This window comes from Ostrea edulis, chromosome 2 (genome assembly GCF_947568905.1).
Source record: "Ostrea edulis chromosome 2, xbOstEdul1.1, whole genome shotgun sequence".
NCBI classification, from domain to species: domain Eukaryota; kingdom Metazoa; phylum Mollusca; class Bivalvia; order Ostreida; family Ostreidae; genus Ostrea; species Ostrea edulis.
Window position 1 is genome coordinate 24,155,342 of NC_079165.1, and position 25,152 is coordinate 24,180,493.

A 25,152-nucleotide genomic window follows, 5' to 3' on the forward strand; every position below is an offset into this window, starting at 1 on the left:
CCCCCTCCCCTTCGAAAATTTTCTGAATTCACCCCTTACAATAATATTTTGAAACTGAATACATTAAAATTTACCTAATACCTGGGGGTGTTTAGTAAAAAAGAAAACATATGTAGCAAAATGAGTTTAAGTAGAAATAACTTGGAAAAATCAAAATCCCTACTAGACTCGAACCACAATCTACAGTTCAGCAGTCGCACATTAGTCCGCTGAGCTATCCATCCAGGTGATTAGATTTCAAAGGACAAAGACTACATGTAGTTACTGACATCTATATTTATCCATTTGTGTTTCGTGAAGTCAGCCATTATGACGATGTGTCATCCTTCCTTAACTTACTATCCCGATACAATCTCCTGGAGTTCTGCCGTATGCACAGCATTGGTTAATTGCTGATCCCCCTCCCCCCCCCCCCCCCGAACCGTCACGGAACCGCAATGTGAGACTTGCAACACACCAACATCTGAAGGCTCTGGGAGACCCACGTATGGCTGATGATTCCGATTTCCCCCGGTTTCTTGCAATATTCTAGGTACAGTGTAAGAAACCTGGCTATCAATATATTCTAGTGACTACCTTCTAACTGCTACGAAACATCTCTTTGTATTTATTCATCTTTAAATTGAATACTAAATGTCCTACAGAAAATGACGAAATCTATCAGCTCTGTGGGTGTTGTTTAGTAATTTCTTATTTTTTGTGTTTAACATTTGCAACAACTGTTGAAATGATTCCGTTAACTACTTTGATATCTACATGTAGCTGAGTGCCGACTTATGTACGCTAACCCATGAGAAATGTTCATCTTGCTTGGACAAGAAACGAAACCAATGGTTTCTAAAATTTTCAGTTTCGTGACTTGCAGTTAGTTCGAAATGCGGTGGAACATCGCAATACTACATGTACATGTAGCTTATCAGTAGCAGAATTCTACCAGTAATGCTAAACTTCTCCTCTTAATCTTTTCAAAACATCTCGACAAATTTTGTCTCTGTTTGTGTATAGTATTTTCTATACATCTCGACTGTCTCTGTTTGTGTATAGTATTTTCTATACATCTCGACTGTCTCTGTTTGTGTATAGTATTTTCTATAGATCTCGACTGTCTCTGTTTGTGTATAGTATTTTCTATACATCTCGACTGTCTCTGTTTGTGTATAGTATTTTCGCCCCTTATTTCCACACGAATTTTATTAGGCCTACCTACTTTCTAAATTATGTCATTAATTTCATCAAAATCACTATACGGAGAGAAAATGAATAAATAAAGAAATGCACAATCGGAGGGGGATGTCAGCCTTCCTATTAGACGGGTAAATATCATTTAAGTGTGAACCTATCTTTATTAGATGTGTTTGATTTACAGAAATAAAGAGATAACGTGGGCACAAGAGGATGTCGTGGGGGACGCTAAGTATGCGCGACACCAGATTGGAACGACAGGGTACTGATGACCAACGACCTCCATATTTTATCTTGTATCGAGCGATAGAACATATTTTGAAGTACCCAGTTCTCCCAGTAGACTCCTAATCTTCTGTCTTAAAAGATAAAACACCAGGCAACTAATCCCTTGTTTTAGCAGCCCCCAACAAAAGTGTGTAAGTATTTTAATATGCATTAAGTTGATATCAATATTCTAATTATCGTATAAAATATGACTTATCGTTTAATAGATGAAAAATGTGATAATAATCATCATGTTCGAATGTGCCATGTACAAGTTACAAATATAACAACAGACCTTTTTGGCTGAAAGCTCAAGTGAGCTTTTCTGATCACTTTTTGTTCGGCCTCCGTCCGTAAACTTTAATTTTTTCAACTTCTTCTCCAGAACCACAGGGCTAATTTCAGCCAAACTTGTCAGAAAGCATGTCTGGGTAAAGATGATTCACGTTTGTTCAAACGAACTGTCACTGGCCACAAGTTTTGAATGCTGCGTGGTAGGGCTGTCTTATATCATATTTGTATTTCTTGTGACAAGATCTAATTTGGTACCAAAGTTATTTACCTTGTGACCTTGACCTTTAAGTTTGACCTACTTTAAAGAAAACCTAACCTAGGCAATATCCCATGAGCTATTTAAGGTAGAGCTTTCATATTTTACACAGATGGATTTCTTAGGGCAAGAAATTTTATTTGATGCCATGATGTTTGACCTTGTTGTCTAGATCTAAATTTTAAAACTTTAACCGAAACCCTAACTTTGCTTATTTGGATGGTGAACGATATCTTAAAGGTTCATATTTCAAGTGTGCATTCCTCGTGACAAGACCTTTCTTTCAGTATCAAAGTTTTTGACCTTGTAGTCTTGACCTTGAATTTTAACCTACTTTTAAGAGGAGTTAACCTAGGCAATATCTTCTGCACTGTTTAAAGCAAGACTTTCATATTTTGTAAATATATTCCTTATGGCAAGACATTACATTTCGTTCCATAATGTTTTACTTCGTGATCTTGTATCATGGTTATGTTGGGACCCTAAGGGACTAGGTTGGGAACACAGTATGGTGTAAAACAAAATATTCATGGGAATAAAGATTGCAAAGAAAAAAAAAATCTTATATAAATAGCAATAGCTGAACAACAGCAGGACCAAGGTGACTCAGGTGAGCGATGTGGCCCATGGGCCTCTTGGTATTGTTTTTCTTTCATTTAAACAATACAACCAGATTCAGATACTGTCAAACAAATCTGTATGCCGAAGAGTAGGCCTATCTATTTACATCATCAGTCAAATGCATATTTGTAAAACGTTTAGAGTGTGTAGCAACTTCTAAACAAACAAGCTGTGACGTGAATCTCCAAATAACGAAATAAGAAAAGAATTCCAGTTATTTGAAAACTTCGTGGAACGCGTGTCAACGTCAGTGATCCATACCCATGATCGATAACCCGTTAGATATGTCGTAAAGAATGTCGTAAAAAGTGCGAATTTTCTTTACTATAGACCACGTGGTACTCGTAATTCGCCAGGTGAAGGTTTTGGTGCCGTGTAGTTCACGGGGATGTGTAGAGGATTAACTTACTCATTGGGCACTGTAGTATATATGCTGAAAACATAGATTCTGATTTAGGGAGCGCTGTCCCTAAGGAACAACAATTCTTTAAAATTATTTTTGATTTACCTTGTAAAAAATGTTTTGAACGTTTTAAAGAATAACGACTGTCATTGTGAGTCTTTTTATTGATTTAAGGGTTTTGTTCCTATCCAAACTCTTTAAACACATACTTTTGATTTATTTGTTAGAAAAAAATGTCTAGATTCATTTTTTAAAGTATGACTTATGTCCATCGAATGTCTTTTCATTTTCCTCAGGTATGCTTTCTATCTAATGTCTAGAAATGTGCAATTTGATTATTGTCTAACTATGCTCATGTTTATAAACATGTTGTCTTGAATAAAGGAAATTTACAAATTTTTTTTGGAAAACTATATCTCCTTGCATCAGATGTTTCTTACGTGAAACTGGATTCACCGGCAGGGTATCGCGTCACTGGACTTACCCCTAGGATATCGCGTCACTGGACTTACTGTCAGGATATCGTGTCACTGAACCTACCGCCGGGATATCTCGTCACTGGACTTACCGCCGCGATATCGCGTCACTAGATTCAACGATATCGCGTACGTCGATGGATATACCACCAGGATATCGCGTCACTGGACTTACCGCTAGGATATCGCGTCACTGGAATTACCGCCAGCATATCGCGTCACTGGACTCACAGCCAGGATATCGCGTCACTGGAATTACCACCAGGGTATCGCGTCACTTGACATGCCGCCAGGACACCGCGTCACTGGTAGTCTCGTGCAACCAGACGCTCTGCTTTTTCCGTAAATATCGTCGGAGATTTACGGAGACAGCCTAGTGTCTGGTTGAACGAGACTACGTCACTGGACTTGCCGCCAGGATATCGCGTCACTGAACTCACCGCTAGGTTATCGCATCACTGGAATTACCGCCGGGATATCGCGTCATTTGACATGCCGCTAGGACAACGCGTCACTGGACTTGCCGCCAGGATATCGCGTCACACTGAACATACTCAATGAATGGAAAATAAACCGAATTAATTGAATTTTAGATGGCATATCAAAGACTGATAAATGATGTGTGAATTGTAGTGGAGATTTTATTTTTTCCGCAGGTGCAAATTCGTATAAAAATAAATAGATGACTTTTGTGATTTCATTTTTGCGACTTTGGTACTACATATGTACATATTTATACTATTATGAGGATTTGGTGAGTGTTGTTTTTAAGAATGGGGTTGTTTGAGGAAAAACAGCAAAATATTGCATAAATAGTACTTATTTTTCATCTAGAAAATACGCGATGTAAATTTCTATCAACGTCAATGTGATTGATTTTACGAATTCGAAACAAAGAATGTTACTGATAATGAACAAAATATGCAATGAAAAAGAATCTGAATTTTACATACATGATAGTTTATGGAACCTAGACATCCTTTATGAACTTAATTTTATCGACCACTAGATAAAACGAAAGCCATTAGACATTTGAAATACACCGGGTACGAGGGCTGATAGGAAACGAGACTAACTGCTTAATGGTCACGTGATATTTTGTCTTCATAATTATTATCTGATACCGGTAAGCTGACGGTGCAACGTGTCTGTGGTGAGGCCTGAAGATGCACCACCTGATTTACAATACCGGAAGTTCATACTTAGCACGAGGATCTGTATACACAAATCTACTTCTTTAATCTACTTTCAATCAACCCAGAGATAGTTTTGGACAAAGAAAAATTACACATCAGTATTCTAGAATAGTTTTTCTAAAGACCTTTTATAATCCAAACTGTGTAGCAAGAAAATCAAAGTGAACTCTATGTTTCCATTAAAAAACAATCTTCTAGCGCTGTGAACAATCAATCAGTGGGTTTTAATTACTCTGTTAGATATCTCGTGTTCTATCTGTTGTTCTGTAGTTTTTACCTCTATCCAGTAGAAGTTATCGGTACGAACTCGTGAAAAGCATAATGTGCTACATTCAATGTTATCTCATTCAATGTGTTTAATCGTCAGATAAGACTGGTCTAATGACGCACTTCTATTCAAAGCAAGCAATACTGAAAAACCAAAGTAAAGAATTGCTTCCCCTGAATATACTTGTAAATTCAGATAGTTAAATGACAACTATTTGTAAACTGTCTAATTTAAGGTTAATCCATCCTCATCTGTATTTCAGTATCACAGCATAAGGAAAATGAACACAACCAAACGGAGAGTTGACTTTCCCCTGCCGTCGTTATACGCCATGACCTCTGTGCCAGATATCGAAAAATTATCAGATCGTTTGGACGATTTAAAACCAAGTTCATCTTCATTAAAAGGCGATAATGTGGCGGAAGGTGAAAATGGTGGTCATTTTGCAAATAAAGGTATTGATATTAGAAACATTTCAATCAGAGGCCGGAAGCTGCGGATTCCGGATACTAGTGCTCATCTTGGTCTGCAGTTGGGGGTTATCGAGGAGAGCAAAGAAACCCGAGGAGAGGGAACTTTGATTTCACAACCACCGTCAAGCTCCACAGATTTGACGTATGAAAACAGTCCACCGAAAAGAAATAAGAAATTTATCTATAAATCATGCAAATTAGAAAGGGGAAAGATTGATCAAGAGTGTAACCTTCCAAAGATTTCGGAGGATCAGGCCATGCCGTCCTTACCAATAGAGATTTTAAACAACAATGAAAAACTCAGAAAGAGTTCCTCTTACGTGTTCCGAAATGTCAGCAGAAGGGACTCTGTGGTAGCGAAGGAGATTTCCGAAAGTGAGAGAAATGATGCAAGGCGCACTTCATTCAATGCACCCCACAAGCGACGAAATAGTCGCTACAACCTCCTTAGAATATCGGGGGATGAATCAGTAGCAGGAAGTTTCGAACACGTCCACGGTATCTTCAACGAAAGCGTCTCTATCAGCGCCTTGCTGTTGATCCAGAAGCTTGAGGTTGATGGCCGGAATTACATATGTCTCAACGTGGACAGTATTAGGAAGCTCCTGGTTGAATCCGGTCTGAAAGCTGGATCCGTCTCCTTTCGAAGCGTTTTAGGACAAAGTTACCTAGTTTATGACAGTACGGAGAACCAGTCAACATGTACAGAGGATCAGGGTGAGTACAATGTTTTGGAGGTAGCTAAGTTAACAGATCCGGAAAGATGGCATGCAATGCGAGATCAAAGAAAACGGCGATGGTTAATGGATTTAGAACAAGATACTACTTCAGGTTCCGGAATCCCACTTCAAGAGTAACTTTTTTACCTGTCAATTCACTTGATCCCCCATTATCTGTGTAAAGAAGGGTGACTAAGCCAGGTATAAAGGAACCAGTTTTTTTTTTTACCTGTATAGGACGGATTTGATGACTGATATAAAAGTTGCCCGTGCTGTTAAGTTAATACAAATAAAAGCTACCCGTGTTATCTGTTTAAGTGATTGCCCGTCTACAGAATATATGTCCAATGTCTTAACTGATGAGTCAATGGCGATTCCCGCCTCATAAGCAAACACCGAAAATAAAACCATGAATCAAGAAAAAATACCAAGCAGGGAAACTGTGATTGATTAAAGTGAATTCAGAGACACTATAGGATTAGGACACAGATGAATTGATCAATATGTCAATGTATATAAACCTCTAAATAACAGAAAACTAAGCTTAAGTTTTAGAATCACCGAACTTCAAAGATTTACTCTTGATATATTACATCATAAACAGATTTGTATTTCGATAAAAAAAAAAGTTTTGGGAGCCCAGTGTAGAAACTTTGATGTTTGCAATTTTTAGAGAAGTCAATCATGAGTCATTAACAAAAATGGATTGACATTTCTGTGTTAGATACGATATCTGAAGTCAGGCTGCACTGCGAGGTGGTGATGAATCGCTGTAACGATGCAATGTCATGCATGTTTAACACAGCGAAACAGATTTGTCATAATAATCCTGTTCTCTCTTCCATGGTTGAAGTGCCGCATAGATAAATAGATAAAACCTCAACGAATAAATAGATAAATAAATAAATGAATGAATTTTAAGAATAAACTTAATTAGAATTTTGTTTGTTTCGATTTTGTGGAAAACCCAGGAATATGAATCAGACTAAAACGAGATAATCGGGATATTTGTTATTTTACTAGAATGGTGCCAATTGGCGTTTGAAATTTTCAATTCAATGACAATATATACAGCATGTGAAATGAATCAATCTTTATTGGCTATAATCATTTAGTGTCGGACTGTACTGTATAAAATCCCCTATCTATGTACTTAGGGGTCGACAAAAATGGCAATCTGTAGGTCAGAGTATTTCTCCATAGTTATTACAATCTGTAGGTCTGGGTATTTCTCCGTAGCTATTACAATCTGTGTAGGTCTGGGTATTTCTCCGTAGTTATTACAATCTGTAGGTCTGGGTATTTCTCCGTAGTTATTACAATCTGTAGGTCAGAGAAAGCTAGATTTATAATTTTATAAGTAATATGAATGCAATTTATCGTATGGAATGTAATTTATTCCCATGATTTCTCAATTAAGTTCAAAAGAGTGATGAAAATTTATGACTTATTTAGGTAGAGATAATATACTTCAAATTTTGAACAAGATAGAAAATTTACAAGCCTCTTTTTCTTTTTGTTTGTATCAAGTGTCCTGAAATTGTAAGTCAGGAAAAATATTTGGATGTGATATTGTTCAGAAATAAATGGGAGAGCGAAACTATGACAAGTTGTGCGGAAAAGTACGATCGTGACACATGTATGAAACACCAGAATTCGGTCCAGTTGTTTAAATTCTTAATTGAATCGTCAGATTTGATAAAAGTTGGGTGGGTCCATTGTTGATAGTTCGTGTACCATTATATTCACAGGACGAGCTAGGATTAGGGTAACACATTTCTATTCTAGGTACTTCATGGTAATCTATTTAAAGAGAGTTCTATTTTGCAAAAGGCTTATCCAAAAGGGAAATCCAATTTATAAAGACATCCATTTAATTAATAGTGACTTTTACTATGAGACCCACCAGATTTAGAAAAGGCCGTCTGCGCAGTGTCGTCACCTAGCAACACCGAAAACTTCCGAAAGCAATACCTGTGACCGCAAGTATTTAAGTTAAGAGTTGTAATCCAAAAATAAACTCCGAATTTTCACTGTCCCCAGAATCTATTGATTGCACGTTAGGCGAGGCTATATATAAACGAGACTCCAAATCAAAATAAACAGAGAAACGAAGCCCCTGATCGGCTAAACACTGAAAAACCATTCATTATTTGGAAAATATCTACACCCTATAAGTCGTTCGAGACCAATTTATTATACTTGTGACGAGGTACTTGCATGTATTTGACATAAAAAGGGGAGGAAAACGTATAAAATACACGCGAGGTCCCAAAATGTGTGGGAGCGTTTCCTAGAAAACACGTTGAAAACTATTTGAACATATTGACTTAATGATGCGTGTAAATACTAATCATTATGCATCATTGTCTTTGTAGGCGAAACCACGGATATAATGCCCCCGCTGGGTAAGTGAAGCTTTTCATATACGTACAAAATATAATTATACAACTAGTAATCCTAATTATTCACAAATTGTTAGAGGACGTTCCACCGTGTAAAGGTTTGAGCAAGTGAAAGAACGTTTCTGGCTTTTTTGTTTTAAACCACACGGAGATAATGACTCCACTGGGTAAGTGAAGCTGTTTATATAAGTACAAAAATATTATTAAAGTATTGTTGGAATAAAACTAGTAATCCTAATTGTTCATAAACAGTTGGAGGGCAAGTGAAAGGACGTTTTGGGGTTTTTCTTTTTCAAAACACTCCACCAGAATGTAACATGTGTATATTGTTTTGTATAAGAGAGGTTACTGACCACCAACATCGAGAATGCTTAATTTCTATGAAAAACGCAAACATTACAAAATAATGTATGACTTTGACTTTTGAACTTGACATCAAATTCAAGGTCAAAGATGTAAGAAAAAGAAACCCTCGACTGATTATTGTTCCTAGTATCAAAGATGCATGTAATTGTGAATAATCAAAAGGGATGTAACTGGAGTTGACAAGGAAGGTCATAGAACGTCCATTGTATTTTTTTTTTAAAAAGAAGCTTAAAACCCCTTTAAAATGTATAACGTCTCGTTTGGTAATGACGTTAACCTTTAAATTTGACCTTGATTTTAAAGGCAAATGTCGTGGGGGTCCCATGTTTCTAAACGTACTGATGTAAAACCCATATGCTTAAACAAAGATATTTGTTTGAGACTTTCAAGGGCAATAACTATCGGTATGTTGAAGGGTCATCGGATCTTTCACCGAAAAACTATTTGAGCCGTTCCTAGCAAAAAGGGCCCTTATAAGTATATTAGTACTAAAGTGTGAACTACAGAGAACATCCCTCAAAATATTAGAGCAGTCTTGATTGTCGTTGAAATATTACAGTCAATCAAAGATGACAACCAACTTGTGATTTTTTCTTTACAAGTATGCAAAAAATGACATTACGTTTTTTCATTATGACATTTTTTGAAAAACATTGTTGGGTAAGATAAGGGCCTTTTTTGCTAGGAACGGCTCATTTGAATGTGAATTCATTAGAAAGGGTTTCGTGTCTCTATGACTTGCAGCTTAGTAAGATAAGCTATAACAAGTCATTATTAGACTTACAGCTTAGTAAGAGAAGCTATAACAAGTCATTAGTAATGCAAGTCGCTGTGATTCAGTGAAAGGTCAAAGTGAAAACGAGATATTGAATTGATTTAGGTTTTTTGTTTGATCTGTGTCCCTTTAAGAATTTTCACTGTATTTGAGACATTACCAGCTGTAGGTGGAGTATCTTAAATTTAGACCTAGCGCTCACCTAGACCTAGCGCTCACCTAGATCTAGCGCTCACCTAGACCTAGGGTTCTTGAACGTGCCAACATCTACCACGGGACCTCCATTTTAAAGATCAAATCCGAAGGACCCGTGATTGCTGAGCGTTGGGCGAAAGAGCAATACATGTACCACAGGTTAGTGCTCATGGCCATAGCAGAGAAGGTTATTTAACTTGCCAACGCCTGCGTCGACATGAGACCTCCGTTTTTAAGATCATATCCGATCGACCCGTGATTATTTCCTCTAAATGTGGAGACAAATCGTTCTCACGTTTAACGTGCTTTACGTAGAAACCGTAAAACATCCTAGTAAGGGTCATTGAATCGTTTTGTCTTACAAATTTGTCAAATCTAATCAATGATCAATGCCCTCATTGGTTCAGTAAAGGTGTGATGTTCCTGTTAATTACCAGAAGATTAGCCGTAACAAGACCCTGTAACTGGTGAAAGTTTTAGTACAAAGGTCCACGAGAAGTACTATACACTACGAACTCTATTTGTTTTAGGAAATCGCTAGACGTTTTTGTATCATAATCTGATTTATAGAATCGCTAGACGTTTATCTTTGGTCATATCAAATTGCTAGACGTCTATCTTTGGTAATAGCAAATCGCTAGTCGTCTTTGTGTCGTACTCTAAATTCTAGACTTGTTCATCAATGATGTGACTGTATGCATTAAGATGCGATTTAATGAATAATTAAGATCTCTGATGTCCCTTTGTATCACTCTAATTGGTCAATACATCATCTGAGGGTAAAAAAAAACTGCAAAGTACAAAGACAGAAATTTCAATATTGTGTTGGTGTTGTGTTACTTCAAACCACTGACTGGAAAGTGTTTCTGCGAGGAGTGTTAGCAGTGTGTTAACCACCACGATGACTTGTTGGAAAGTAATTATTAGACGAGTGTTTCACAAAAGCAATTCTTCTCATTTAAATTCCGCTGTAGCAGTTTATTGTGATAAATGCGCTACTGGATATATTAACAAAAGTTTTGGTAAGAATTCCTTAGTTTATTTTTTTTTGTTGAGTTTACAAATTCCTGTAAATCGACCCTGATGAATATCAGTGAAATATATTCGGATTTGCAATCAACAAGCAGGGCTGAACTTTGATGACAAGTTCAAAACTTATCAGAAATTTTCGACTGTCAAACTAAACGATAACTACGACATCCCAATGCCTAGGTAACGGATATTGTCTTGATACAAACCCCAAACTAAGATATGCCTAAAAAAGGCATAACTTGTCGATACCTAGAGAACGGATAGTATGTGGATACAAAACTAAAACTAAGATGTGCCTAAAAAGGACATAACATTCTTGTCTCGCTAAAGCGTATTCTCATCGCAATGTAACTGTTTTTAATTGGCAGACATAGTTATTGACTGCACATGTTCATTATTAGTACATATATGCATCAATAACAAGGCTGTCAAATCGGTTAAAACAGAATAAGACCGTCAGTGAAAATATATCAGTCTTTTCTTTCAGTTACCGAGACCCAGAAATGCAAACCTACAATTGGGGAAACGATCCACATGATGCAGAAATATCCGGATGACGTCAAAATCCAGCTGAAAAGCTGCCAGTGGATGGGGAGTTTTGCATATGACGGTAGGGTGATCCGCAAGGATCCTTATAGCATATTTTCCCAGGACGGTAGGGTGATCCGCAAGGATCCCTATAGCATATTTTCTCTTACGTGTTGGGGATAAAACTGCAAAATTAGAAGATTTTTTTTACAGCTACTACAGAATATGGTTATTGCACATCGTCTGCCTATCAATAACCCGCAATGCATGGAACCAATTTGTACTGATTGGAACATACCATGTGATAGATATGAAAATGAAAGCATTCAAATTCATTTTGCACCAAATAACGGTTTTAAATTAGCTCCTACGTGAAGTCACCACCTCGCTCCAATGTTTAGGTTTTTAAGTAATGAATTAACCTTGTTTCCAAAAGCCTGTCACGCCTATATGATGATTTGATGAACCTCGCATAAACATCATGTCTAGAAAGCATTTCATACCCGATAACGACAACAAAATGACGTAGAAGATGAATGTAGAAATTAAACAGTTTCTTCTGGTTCTCACACTCCGTATCAGCAACATGACAAGTTGGGAAAAATTCTAAAAATCTAAGAAACAAAAGATCTAGAATTTTAATTTCTAATTTCTTTCTTTTTTTACTTTATGCATGGGAAATCTCAAATGTAAATAGGGTTATTTACTTAGAAAAAAAAAAACCAAGTCATGATATGTCCTTGAACTGTTGGGAATTTACTGCCGGAATGAAGAAGTGAGCCGAATAGAAGTTTTGGATTAGGTGATTAAAACCTGGGTAAAGGGCAACATCAAACGTGGCTTTAATTGATGGGACACGCGTCTGTCTCTCTCTGTATTTCCAATGTACTGATACATTTCATCGCATGATATATGTTTTTAAACCTTAGATGTCTACCTACATTTACATTTGACCTACAGATATGCTGTTTTCTATCCACATTACGTGTTGGTCACGAGGACGTGTACTGTTTTAGTTATTAGACCTACCTACAGCTATGCTAACATAGTATCTGTACAAATTGTAATGATAACCATTTTCTCACAAACGCGTAACACTGGTTGTAAACAATGCGCGTATGAATCTTAATGCAGTACATATATTCTCATGACTGAGTTTGGTTGATTGATTTTATATTCTTTAATGTCCCGAATTTTTCAATGATACTGAGATGTCACAAATACTGGTAAAGGGCTGCCAAATTTAGGCCTATGCCCGGCACTTACGGCCTTTGAGCAAGGATCGAGGAATATTTATCGTGCCACACCTGCCGAGACACAAGGCCTCGGTTTTTGCGGTCTCATCCAAAGGACCGTCCCATTTAGTCGCCTCTTACGACAAGCAAGGGGTACTGAGGACCTCTTCTAACCCGGATCCCCACGGGATCGTATGACTGGAAATTCCGAGGGAAATGAATTCAGAATGTCAATATAAGAAATGAATTTCATTTTTGAAAATAACTTGTATTAAATGGATATTTTCTGTGGGTGGAATGTTTTGTGATTCGATCTGCGCTTCCAATTTCTTCGGTTGTATTAGACCAATATCCCGAATATTTTACTATTACATGTATAAATTTGCGAAAATTCAAAGTAATAGCTAAACTGTGTTGCTTATAGAATTGAGGTCAACAATTAAGGCACAAAGGTAAAATTAAACACTGCTTAGCTCAATAAAAACACTATAACCCATGTTTTTATTTTGAAATAAAAAATTTGTTTTGTATAATAATGGACAATGCAACATAATTCAGGTGTGACAATTTGTAGTGATAAGTTAAGATGTATAGAATGTGTTTAGCCACACGGATTTACATGTACAATGTAAGTTATGACTCTGATTTTAGATTCTTTATCGGTGCTTTTGGCCAAAAACCAGGGGATATCTTGCCTACTGTCAGCCTTGACGAGATTTGCAAACCATGACGAAATACTCGCCACCGCCATTTTGTCTCTAGCCAGAATGTGTGCAGCTTCAGGTAAATTTATCATGGTACATGCACGAACATGTATAAAAATGTTTATCTATATATCCAATGAATTCATTTGTTTGTTTATTTTTTCAGACGCCTGTTGTGTTCACATACAGAAGAATGATGGGATACCTGAACTATTCAAGGTGTTGACCTCGACTTCTAATTTAGAGGTCATAGAGGGCGCTGTGGACATCCTCGGAAGCATGTCCGCTGTAGGTAAGTCACATGACTATGTCATAATGAATTTAACTGACTCAACTTACAAACGTTATAAGTTTCGAATATTCCTTTTTGGCAGAACAAACCAAATCGATTAAAAGCAAATGAAGGCGTTTTAATTCTTACACTAAATTTTCATTCGACAATCTTACATCTAAACTGTTTCACTGTAGAGGAGTTACGTGAGAAGCTGGTGGAAGAGGGCGTGGCTTCAAGTGTCGTGACCTTGTTGTCACGCTATGAAGACAACTCCAAAATTGTCGGCAATTGCTGCTTCATTCTCAGCAACCTTGTAAACGACTGTAAGTTATAGGAATATACAATGTAAACATCTTTAAATTCTGAACATAATTACAAACAGTCATGAACAACATTTGAGATTTCCAAATTAGTACACATGTATATTTAGTTCATTTTGTTGGTAGACCAAACAGCAAAGAACGTGATGTATGTTGGGGGAGTACACGTGATTGTGAATGTCATGAAGAGATTTCAACATGACGATCTGGTTCACGAAAACGCTTGTAGAGCACTGGGTAGCTTCGCTGTACATGGTAAGCGGTCATTGTAAATTGATCAGAAAGACAAAGCTATATGCTACGGATGAAAAAAAAAGCAATGGTAAAAATAGACGACATTAATTCGTTTTTTTTGTACATTAAAGCGAGAGCATTATCACTCATTTTGTTCATTTGCCTTTCGGGTAGACAAGTCATTGATGTGATTTTTATGATACAGAGGACTTGAGTTCTGACGTATCCAGTGCTGGGGCCACCCATGTTGTTATACAGACACTGAAGAACTTTCAGGCTAGCACCGCCGTGTTGGAATGTGCTTTGTGGGCGTTGGCCTGTCTCACTAAATGCAGTAGGTTTCCAGATAATGACGCACCTCTTCACTAGATTTGACATGCTACGAAAACTCCTCGTATCTGTGGTCGTTAAAGGGTACAACATAATCATTATGAATAATTGTTTTCAGTGGATGCAGTAAAAGATATCTGTAAGAATAACGAAGTAACTACGGTCCTGAATACACTACGGAAGTACCCGTATGACGAAACACTTCAGGAATATGGCTGTTGGACTCTTTGTAACCTCTCTTCTTATGGCAAGTTTTTAAAATCCAGTTAATTATGATGTCCCAATCAGGGCCCTCACTCTTCTGTGTATAGGACGGGGATGTGATATAGTGAGAGTGCAAGGGAAAGGGAACGCAAGAGCGAAGTATCGAGGGCAAAGGAGAGAAAAGACAGAGAAACAAACTAAGATCTCTTCTTCAAATTCACCACTTCTTGCTCTCGTATTCAAAGTTTCGTGCTATAGCTCATTTGCCCTCAGGCTTAGTTTCTTTGCGAGAGGAAGTTTCGATATGCGCATGTCCAACTGTCAAGATGGATTACTTTATTTTGAATTTCGTCGACCTGGTCTATATTAAATGCTAATAAAAGATTTTTACTGTCTAGAAATAGTTTCGGAATAAATTATGTGTTTTGATAGGTTCATTTGTAAACAAATGAATTTCAGTAGCAAAATAGAGGAAAATCGAGATCTAAACATTTATATATGGCCATTGATTAAAAAATGGATGCACGGGTTAATACATATTTTTGGCTTATTTTGGTTCTTATATGTATAAATATAAATTTCCTTAAAAATAGGGGATTTGTAAATTTTCTAAGATGCTCAAAAGTTGAAATATATTACCCTTTCCTGTACAACTCTATACAAATTTCCCTTCTGTTTTTTTTTGGGCTTAATTGCGAAATCATGGAATAAATATATTCCATACGGTACATGTTACTCATTATGCTTATAAAAACTTACATTAATTTTCATTTTCAAAAAAAAAAAACCCGAAAACGTTTACTATAGCAAGTTTTAAATATATGTGCACGTGTTTTATTAAGCTCACGTAAGGGCTATTGCAGTTAAAGTTCCGATTCCTTTTGTTCTGTTTTTACTGACGTATACCAATAACTTCCCATTGCAAGGAAACGAATATCGCTCCTTTGCCTGAGCACTTTCGATGCGCAGACCTCACATTTTCATTATTACATCCTAAGCACGAATGACCACTTAATTAGATTACCATTTTCATTTTAAAATTGTGAAGAAGAAAAAAAACTTTGTTGGTCAAATAAACCTTTAGTCTCCAGTAGTGTACATTAACGCTTACGTCACGCCTTTCGTCTCCAGTAGTTGTACAATAACGCTTACGTCACGCCTTTCATCTACAGTAGTGTACAATGACGCTTACATCACTTCTTTAATCTACAGTAGTGTACATTAACGCTTACGTCACGCCTTTAATCTACAGTAATGTACAATGACGCTTACGTCACGCATTTAATCTACAGTAGTGTACATTGACTCTTACGTCACGCCTTTAATTTACAGTAATGTACATTAATGCTTACGTCACGCCTTTAATCTACAGTAATGTACATTGACGCTTACGTCACGCCTTTAATCTACAGTAGTTGTACATTAACGCTTACGTCACGCCTTTAATCTACAGTAGTTGTACAATTACGCTTACGTCACGCCTTTAATCTACAGTAGTGTACATTGACGCTTACGTCACGCCTTTAATCTACAATAGTTGTACATTGACGCTTACGTCACACCTTTAATCTACAGTAGTGTACATTAACACTTACGTCACGCCTTTTACAGTTGACGGTGCACAGGAGTTGGCCTCAGCAGACATCGTTGAGACGGTGTGCCAATGTTTGGAACACTTCCCAGAAAACCTCCAACTCCAGCAGGAAATCTTCGCCTTCCTCGTACCAGTATTAGCAATAGCAGGTATGTTTTGTCTTCAAACATTACTATATCGTATTGATATTAACTCTTTTAATTCCTAATTCTTGTCCTTCTAGAAAATCGTTTATTGTAAATGTTAGATCTGTGACATTTTCTTTGTGTAGATGACATCCAGATGAAGTTTATTCGGGACAAGAGAGTAAAGATTATACTAGATAGGATGACTACGTACTTGGACTGTCCACTCCTACAGGAACACGGAACCCTCATCATAGGAACGCTGGCAGTGAACAGTTGGTTTCAGTTTTTAAAGAATAAATGTAGATATGTTATTGGAAAAACCATTACTCTATAGCATTCAATTTGCGATACACTAAACAATAGGAAACAATAATGCTGAATAATCAGATCACATGATACTCAAACCCTACTCTATAAACCATTATTTTTGTTTGACAGAAGCAAACCGAACAGTATTGGAACGACTTAATGCCTCAAGGACAATTATAACGGCACTTCTTCATCACGAGGATGCGGACAAAATCCATGAGAACGGGCTGATAGCACTGACCAATTTATCAGCGGAAAGTAAGAAAGTACAGAACATAGAGTTATCGTTCTTTGTAAACTATCGGAAGACACAAGGGACATGGTATTAAAATTGAAAACTAATCGCTTTTACTTTCCTTTTGTAGTTTATGGAAACAAATCCATGGTGGAGAGAAATGGGGGTGTCCAAGCCGCTATTACCAGTCTTAGAACGATGTCACATAACCCGGATGTTGTGGAACTGGCTTTGAAAATGCTGGGAAACCTTATCGAACTTGGTATGATTATAATCAGTATACTACACATCGTCCCTCTATAATTTGTGGTGTATTCCACAATTTGATTTTTATCACTATTTGCAATTGATGTCTGAAAAAATGGCGGTTTTTATCCTTGTAGACGCGGCTTGCTACAATTTCATTGAACAAAAAGGTTTAGACGTTCTTGAAACATTACTTCGGGTCAGCAATGAAAGTCAAGATACGACATCATTAATCAGAAACATTCTCATACATCTAGCTTCATTGACAGGTATGTAACATTACGGGTATTCTAAGCGGTTCTTAATGATTTACACCACGAAGGATTACGATACTGCCGTGGATTAATTAGATTTCGTAAGGACCCAATTTTTGTGGCACCCACGAATTTCAAATCACAATGAACTAGTGTTGCAATATAGATAAGTCAAATCCTCAAAATTGCATCCCAACGAAAGTGTAAGATATTGGTAATCCACGAAAATTAGCCCTCACGAATTTACACGATTACACAGTACATGTATACAGATAAAAGACAGCTGCAAATTAACACATTTTATTTTTGTAGGTATTTCTAACAACGACTTAGAAAACATAGAACGAGTTCTCGTTACCGTGTCTGAGGACTTGGGCAGTGACGCCAGTGTTGATGTTTGTCGGGCTCAGTATTACGATAAAGTCGTCTCTACGGGTAAGACGCCATCTTGAATTTCAAGAGATTTACATACATGTACGGGATGCATTGTTGCATATATTAATTCTAAACATATATTCTATATACTTTTTCAAAATGCTTGCATGGGAAAGTTTCCTTGCATTGGGTGATTTCTTTATAATTTAAATCATTTTTTAATTAATTCATGTTTCAATCCTGAATCATAATTTCAGTAAATGGTTGTCGAATGTTCATTGATGGTGGATCGTTCAAGAAATTGGTGGATTTATTAACCAGCAATGCAACAAACCATGACATTCAGTTCTATGGCTGTAAAGTAATGGCGGCCCTAGCAATGAGTACGTACACATTACATGAAGACTCTCATTCTTCTATAGAATTTCTTTAAACATGAATGTTGTTGACCACTGTTGGTTCAGATTGTCTGCATGTATGCTATTTCGATACCAGAATGGAACATTGTAGAGTTATATAGCATTATTTTTCCCGCTTGTTCCAGATGGAACATTGTAGAGTTATATAGCATTGTTTTTCCCACTTGTTTCAGATGGAACATTGACGAGTTATATAGCATTGTTTTTTCCGCTTGTTTCAGATGGGTTTCATGCAGAGCGGTCAAAAGAGATTATGTCTTTGGTCCATACAGCGATGAAGAACTTCCCGGGAGAACTTGACCTACATATTGTGTCTTGTGGGGCGTTGTGTTATTTGACAGAAGAATCAGGTACAAACAGACTATACAACCATATGTAACCCAGATATAAGTACAGACAAATCTACACAAGTAGTATAATGATAAAAATGAAAGGCGAAGATAACAAACAGTGATCAATCTCATAACTCCTATAAAGGTGAAGATAACAAACAGTGATCAATCTCATAACTCCTATAAAGGTGAAGATAACAAACAGTGATCAATCTCATAACTCCTATAAGCAATACAAAACAGAGGGTTGGGCAAACACGGACCCCTGGGTCACAAAACCGATTGGGTTTACTCGACTAGTTTCTTGAATTCTTGAAGAGTATATATATTGCCTTTCATAAAAAGAATATTATACACCTATTTACTGGCTATAAGGACAATAGCAAGTTTATTGTCCCCCAAGGCAGCAACTATTTCCCGAGGCGCATCCGAGGAAAATAGTTGCTGTCGAGGGGGACAATAAACTTGCTATTGTCCTCATAGCCAGTAAATAGGTGTTTTATTATACCGAAGTAGACTTTACTTGTGTCAGACATACCAAAGTAAAGTAAACTAACATTCGACATTAACCTAAATGGAATCGACCGAGGTGACCCGAGTGGTAAAGAGTTATCAGATTTTGACGTCACAGAAAAGAAAACGCGAGAAAATATAGCACCCGGTAAATAGTTTCCAGACTATTTCCCCAAGGGCAGATAGTTCAGAAACTATTTCACGGCTAGCGTTATCCAGAAGAAATAGCAAAATTCACCTAACATTTATACAGCAAAAACATAATAAAATGAGATATAACACGTGATACAGAATATATGTACATAGTAATACACGGGATGATTTAAGCTTCTCCATCGTCAACTTCCCATATTTATGTAGCAATATTCCATTATCACCTGCATATGGTGTTTATATATCTCAACTGATTCGATATGCAAGAGCTTGTTCTGCGTATAGTCAGTTTTTAAATCGAGGTAAGCTACTGACAAACAAGTTGATGGTACAGGGTTTTCAACAGTCAGCATTTCGCAAATTCTATGGTCGTTATAACGATCTAGTTCGTAAGTACAACCTATCATTGGGTCAAATGCTGTCTGACGTGTTTCATACCGATTGTTAAGCCGTTCTTGGCACACTGATTTTGACTGCGGATAACTCCGTTTACCTGATCAGGATATAGGGCTCACGGCGGGTGTGACCGGTCAACAGGGGATGCTTACTCCTCCTAGGCACCTGATCCTCTGGTGTGTCCAGGGGTCCGCGTTTGCCCAACTATCTATTTTGTATTGCTTGTAGGAGTTATGAGATTGATCACTGTTCGTTATGTTCACCTTGCATACTCAGAAATATATATATATATATATATATATATATATATATATATATATATATATTAAAAGAAATAGAATAAACAGTACACAAAGTTAAAAATTTAACTTTTAATTTAAATTAATTTAATTTAAATTTTTAACTTTGTGTACTGTTTATTCTATTTCTTTTAATATTTTATACCGGACACTGTGATTTTTTTTAAAAACACAATTTGGATATATATATATATATATATATATATATAAAAGCACTGATATATATATATATATATGATATTTATTACGTTATACACACGATGATATTTATTACGTTACACACACACAATGATATTTATTACGTTACACACACAATGATATTTATTACGTTACACACACGATGATATTTATTACGTTACACACACACGATGATATTTATTACGTTACACACATGATGATATTTATTACGTTACACACACGATGATATTTATTACGTTACACACACAATGATATTTATTACGTTACACACACATGATGATATTTATTACGTTACACACACGATGTAACTGTAAACAATGTCTTTAGTTACTAGCCTACTAGGCCTAATGTATGTCTAAAATTTCGTCTGCTACTTCACCTTGGTCATCGGTGATGCGGAATTGTACCTACTGCTAGACGATGACATTAGGCTTTAGCAAAAAGGTCGTTCACAGGATGTATGGCCGATAAGTCGTCAAAGTGCATTAAGACCTACACACCACACTGCTTCCGTGCCACAGCAGCCATAGTGCTTGATGTCGGTTTCCAAGTTTATGTCGGGACATCGAAGCGAGGCGTCGTTAACAACCTATTACAAAAAATTATCGAGTCAAAAGAAGCGTTCAGTGAGCTCATCTATCAATAATTACATATCCAAATCCAAACCGTCCCTTACCTTCGTGCAGTTCCACATTCTCTGCGATGTTCAGTTCTTTCCGGAGATTCATCTGAGCTGCGTCCTCTGTCGAGCTGTCCTGTCTATAAATAATTTGCCTACACCTGACGACTGCCGCCCTGTTCTTCATGTTCCTCCATCTCAGTCTTCTGTTAACTCCGTAATATCCACAGAATATCTTTCAAAGTCGGTCTTCAACGTCTTCACTTTTCAAAAGTCAAAGCGCATCACAACTCTAAGTGTAACACTGCGCATCCCCGTTTAAATCATAATTCCCCCACCCCCTAAAATTAGACACATGGAAGAGTTTTCCATTATATACTCCCGAGTTAATGTATAAGTATATGTTGATATACTTGCTTTCTAGCGTCTTAATAATTAAAACAGTTCTTCATTTTATAGAACTTTGTTTTGTGTTGTCGTCATTTTGAACATCTATGACGCTTCGTTGTGGACGTCAACAATTTGAAATGTATGGAAACGTGTTGTTAACACAATTCAGCAATGTTACCGACCAAAAATGTAAATATAAGTAATAAGGTATCATTTTAAAATATTTATCGGGATATAAATACGGGTTGGTACATGATCAAATTTTCCATAAAGCCCTTCGGGCTTTATGGAATTTGATCACGTGACCAACCCGTATTTATATCCCGATAAATATTTTAAAATGATACCTTATTTCTTAAATACATACGATGATATTTATTACGTTACACACACGATGATATTTATTACGTTACACACACATGATGATATTTATTACGTTACACACACGATGATATTTATTACGTTACACACACAATACTGTTGGTATAAGCGTTGTGGGGTTATAATTAATGTTGTCTGTGTTTCAGACACCGCTGTTGGTATAAGCGTTGTGAGGTTATAATTAATGTTGTCTGTGTTTCAGACACCGCTGTTGGTATAAGCATTGTGGGGTTATGATTAATGTTTTCTGTGTTTCCGACACCGCTGTTGGTATAAGCGTTGTGAGGTTATAATTAATGTTGTCTGTGTTTCAGAAACCACTGTTGCTATAAGCATTGTGGGGTTATGATTAATGCTGTCTGTGTTTCAGACACCGCTTTTGGTATAAGGATTGTGATGTTATAATTAATGCTGTCTTTGTTTCAGACACCGCTGTTGCTACATTTCTACAGGAGGACGGGATGAGAACATTGATGTTGACAATCAACAGATTCCAAGAAGAACCAAGGCTTATCGTTGTGGCTTTTATGACGCTTGAAAACTTATTAAAATCAGGTAAAACCATCACTTACTTTGACTACAAATGCTTATTTCATATAGAAAGTAGTTAATTATCATGAAACCGTGGATTTAATTCTGAACATTGTGTTGCTTGTGATTAAAAACGCGTATTTTCAAGTAGTTTGCATTTTTACAGAACATGACTACCAGAGTGAATTCCTCGCGTGTTACGATGTGTCCATGGTGATTGAGATCATGAGGAGATTTCCTGACATCGTAGATATCCAGATATTTGGCTGTAAACTTGTCACACTCGCCACAGAAGGTGTCTTATCTATATCTGATATTTTATATATTGTATGAATACGACGGTTTCCACACTTTGCAGTTTGGGTTTCTTTAATTTCTATGAAGAGGAGAAAATGTTCTTTTGTGTTGTTGTAATTCTAAAAACACATTTGAGCATTAACTATGATAAGAGTTAAACCCAACATCTCAGATATGTTGATAGGTATCATCCAATCAAGTGTAGGCAAAAATTCTAATTTCTTTTTACCAGTGGCCATGGATTTGGTCGGATAATCTTGATGCATGGTTATGAAACCAGGCCTTTGTGTTAAGTGTAAGCTTCTCTAAACTATTTCGCCGTTACAAAGATTATCTTTGACTTTGTTATTAGCTATTGATCTTAGTCTAAATTCTTGGCACACCGTCGGACCATAACCAGCCTTTGTGCCAAGTTTATGCTTGACTTTGACCAAATGACCTTTGTACAGGATCATGTTACGCTATCAAGTCATGGCAAACACTTTGTTAGGAATGAGCTTGTAATGTCTCTATATATACATGTAGGTTTGGTCGACACATGTAGCTTAAGATTTCTATTCCGTAAAAACCGTCTGAAAAGTCCATGGCAACTTTTCGAAATTTTCCATGGAAAAATTTTGTTTGTTTTTCGTACGTCCTTTCGTGAATTGTTTACTCATAATAAGACGTCACCAGCTGTAGGTGAAGTACCACAAATTTAGACCCATGTTTAGCGCTCAGTGCCGTAGCAGTGATGGTTCTTTAACTGTCAACGCCTACCGTGTATGGAGAAAGGACATATTATATTTGACGCGGTCGTGGCAATCAGTAAAACATTCGCTCTATGACGTCACATGGTTTTGTGAAATTAAAAAAACAATAAATCACATTGTTCAGGATGGTAACAAATCATATTTGAGGTTGCAACGGATATGCATGGATGAACATTGTAGTAAAATTTATGATGGTACTAATTTGAGAACTAATTTATCCCCTCTTGTGGTGTGTTTAGTTTTGCTGTTAGACTGCACCATATAAAAATGATGGTGTCATAATACAGATGTACCGATGTTCTCCAATATTCACATTGAATTCAGATTGTACATAGATATAAATGAATTAAATAACACCATTTTGACACAAAATTTTAGATACGACAAAACATCTTAATAGATAAGAAAACATGAGCTGATATTGAAGGGTAAATTGTAACACAACAACAAATGTGTGTTGTAACGGATTGGGCATAAGAAAAATAAAAAAACACCAAAACATGACCACGCAATTATACCGCAGCATGCACTTGAAAAGAGCATGATTCCCATTTTAGATACATTGTATTTACCGTGAATAACATGACTTTGATATGTTTCAATTAAATTTGCCCGTTTGCTATTCCAGAGGATATGAAGAAGAACTTGGATACGTCACCCATTCTAGATATTCTCGGCAGACGGAAGTCCATGCAGGACGCATTGATCTGGGCTGAGCGAGCCCTCAATCACATCAAACCTGGTAAATTCACACTCTCAAAGATAACGACAAGTTGACAACAGAATCGATAGAATTTACATTGTCTGAAAATCAATTTTACTGGGCAATCAATTGTGTGGGGACGTGTTCTCTTTAAGACACGTTTTTGTGAGAACACGTTTTCACGGGGACACGTTTTTGTGGGGGACATTTTTTCGTGACGTGAGGTGATAATTGCCATCTGTTGTTAAGACACAGGAGTTGTTGTAGCGATAAGTGATATTTTCGTGAAGCATTTGAATCCGTCGATAGATTTAACAATATGTCGTAGTAGAGCGTTTGCTGTTTTGTCATTTCAGGGTTCCTGCAAGCAGATGAGCGATAGCCGCCCATGCCCAGTGATGTTTGTCACTAAGACGCTCAATTAAATATTTTGCATTTTGGGAGTTGCACTATGTTCAATCTCCCTGGTTAATCACGCAGACACCTTTGTTTGGATTGTATAGGAAGGATTTTGTGTGAGCTAATTTACTCCTGTGATAACTATGAATACACATTCGCCATGAAATAGTCCATGTAATTTTCTGTATAAATTCAAGTTGCAAGTAAATAAAATTATATTTATATTGTTAATTCTGTGTGTAGATATGATATGAAACTTTCATAACATTCAATGGAGGAATCACAATTCTATACTTCCTAAACAGACACTGGACGCAAAGCTGCTTTGCATCGTCTGACGCGTAGTAAAATAATGAAGATTCAGCACTAATCATACATGTAATTTTTTCAATTTCATTATTTTTGATTTTTTGCATTATTTGATTTAATAAAATCAAAGGAATTACAAATAAACAATGGACTAGAAATTGAAAATTCCAGTTCATTTTGACTTCCCATATCTTGTTTGATAATACATGTACATTGTACATACATGTGCATCGTCTCGTCAATTGACATCAAAGAAGAGAAGAGCTATGCTTGCCGGAAACTGAAAGATAACGTTCAGGCTTCTAACTGTGTTTCTATGTAGTGACTCGTAATGCATTAGTATTTGGTGAATAAAGCGCTAGTTTAATGTATAAGACCACTCTGCAAGTTTTGACATCGAGAATTTCAGTGTTGAAAATTTACCACTTTATGACATACATATGTCAGCTTTACATTTGCTTCCGGGATGTTTTAAACTAGCTTACTACTTAGATTAATGAAAAGATGAAGATAACAAACGGTGTTCAATCTCATACTTCCTATAAAGAACACAAAATTAATAA

General features: G+C 36.7%; 1 protein-coding gene across 2 annotated transcripts; it reads left to right on the forward strand.

Annotated features, from left to right (window-relative positions):
- The first annotated feature begins 1,402 nt into the window (after positions 1-1,402).
- Positions 1,403-24,511, forward strand: LOC125679541 (uncharacterized). Of its 2 annotated transcripts, XM_048918820.2 has the most exons (22): positions 1,403-1,601; positions 5,226-6,153; positions 8,534-8,563; positions 11,416-11,538; positions 13,343-13,474; positions 13,562-13,687; positions 13,864-13,992; positions 14,116-14,244; positions 14,429-14,557; positions 14,672-14,800; positions 16,369-16,500; positions 16,623-16,751; positions 16,918-17,046; positions 17,154-17,285; positions 17,407-17,538; positions 17,836-17,958; positions 18,156-18,281; positions 18,539-18,667; positions 22,025-22,153; positions 22,296-22,424; positions 23,807-23,920; positions 24,238-24,511. In XM_048918820.2, the coding sequence occupies exons 2-22, from the start codon at positions 5,244-5,246 to the stop codon at positions 24,261-24,263; spliced, it is 3,267 nt and encodes a 1,088-aa protein (XP_048774777.2). In that variant the 5' UTR covers positions 1,403-1,601; positions 5,226-5,243; the 3' UTR covers positions 24,264-24,511. The 2 variants fall into 2 exon arrangements, with proteins under 2 accessions (XP_048774777.2, XP_056012432.1); XM_056156457.1 differs by having other exon boundaries at positions 23,807-24,511.
- Positions 24,512-25,152: the final 641 nt, after the last annotated feature.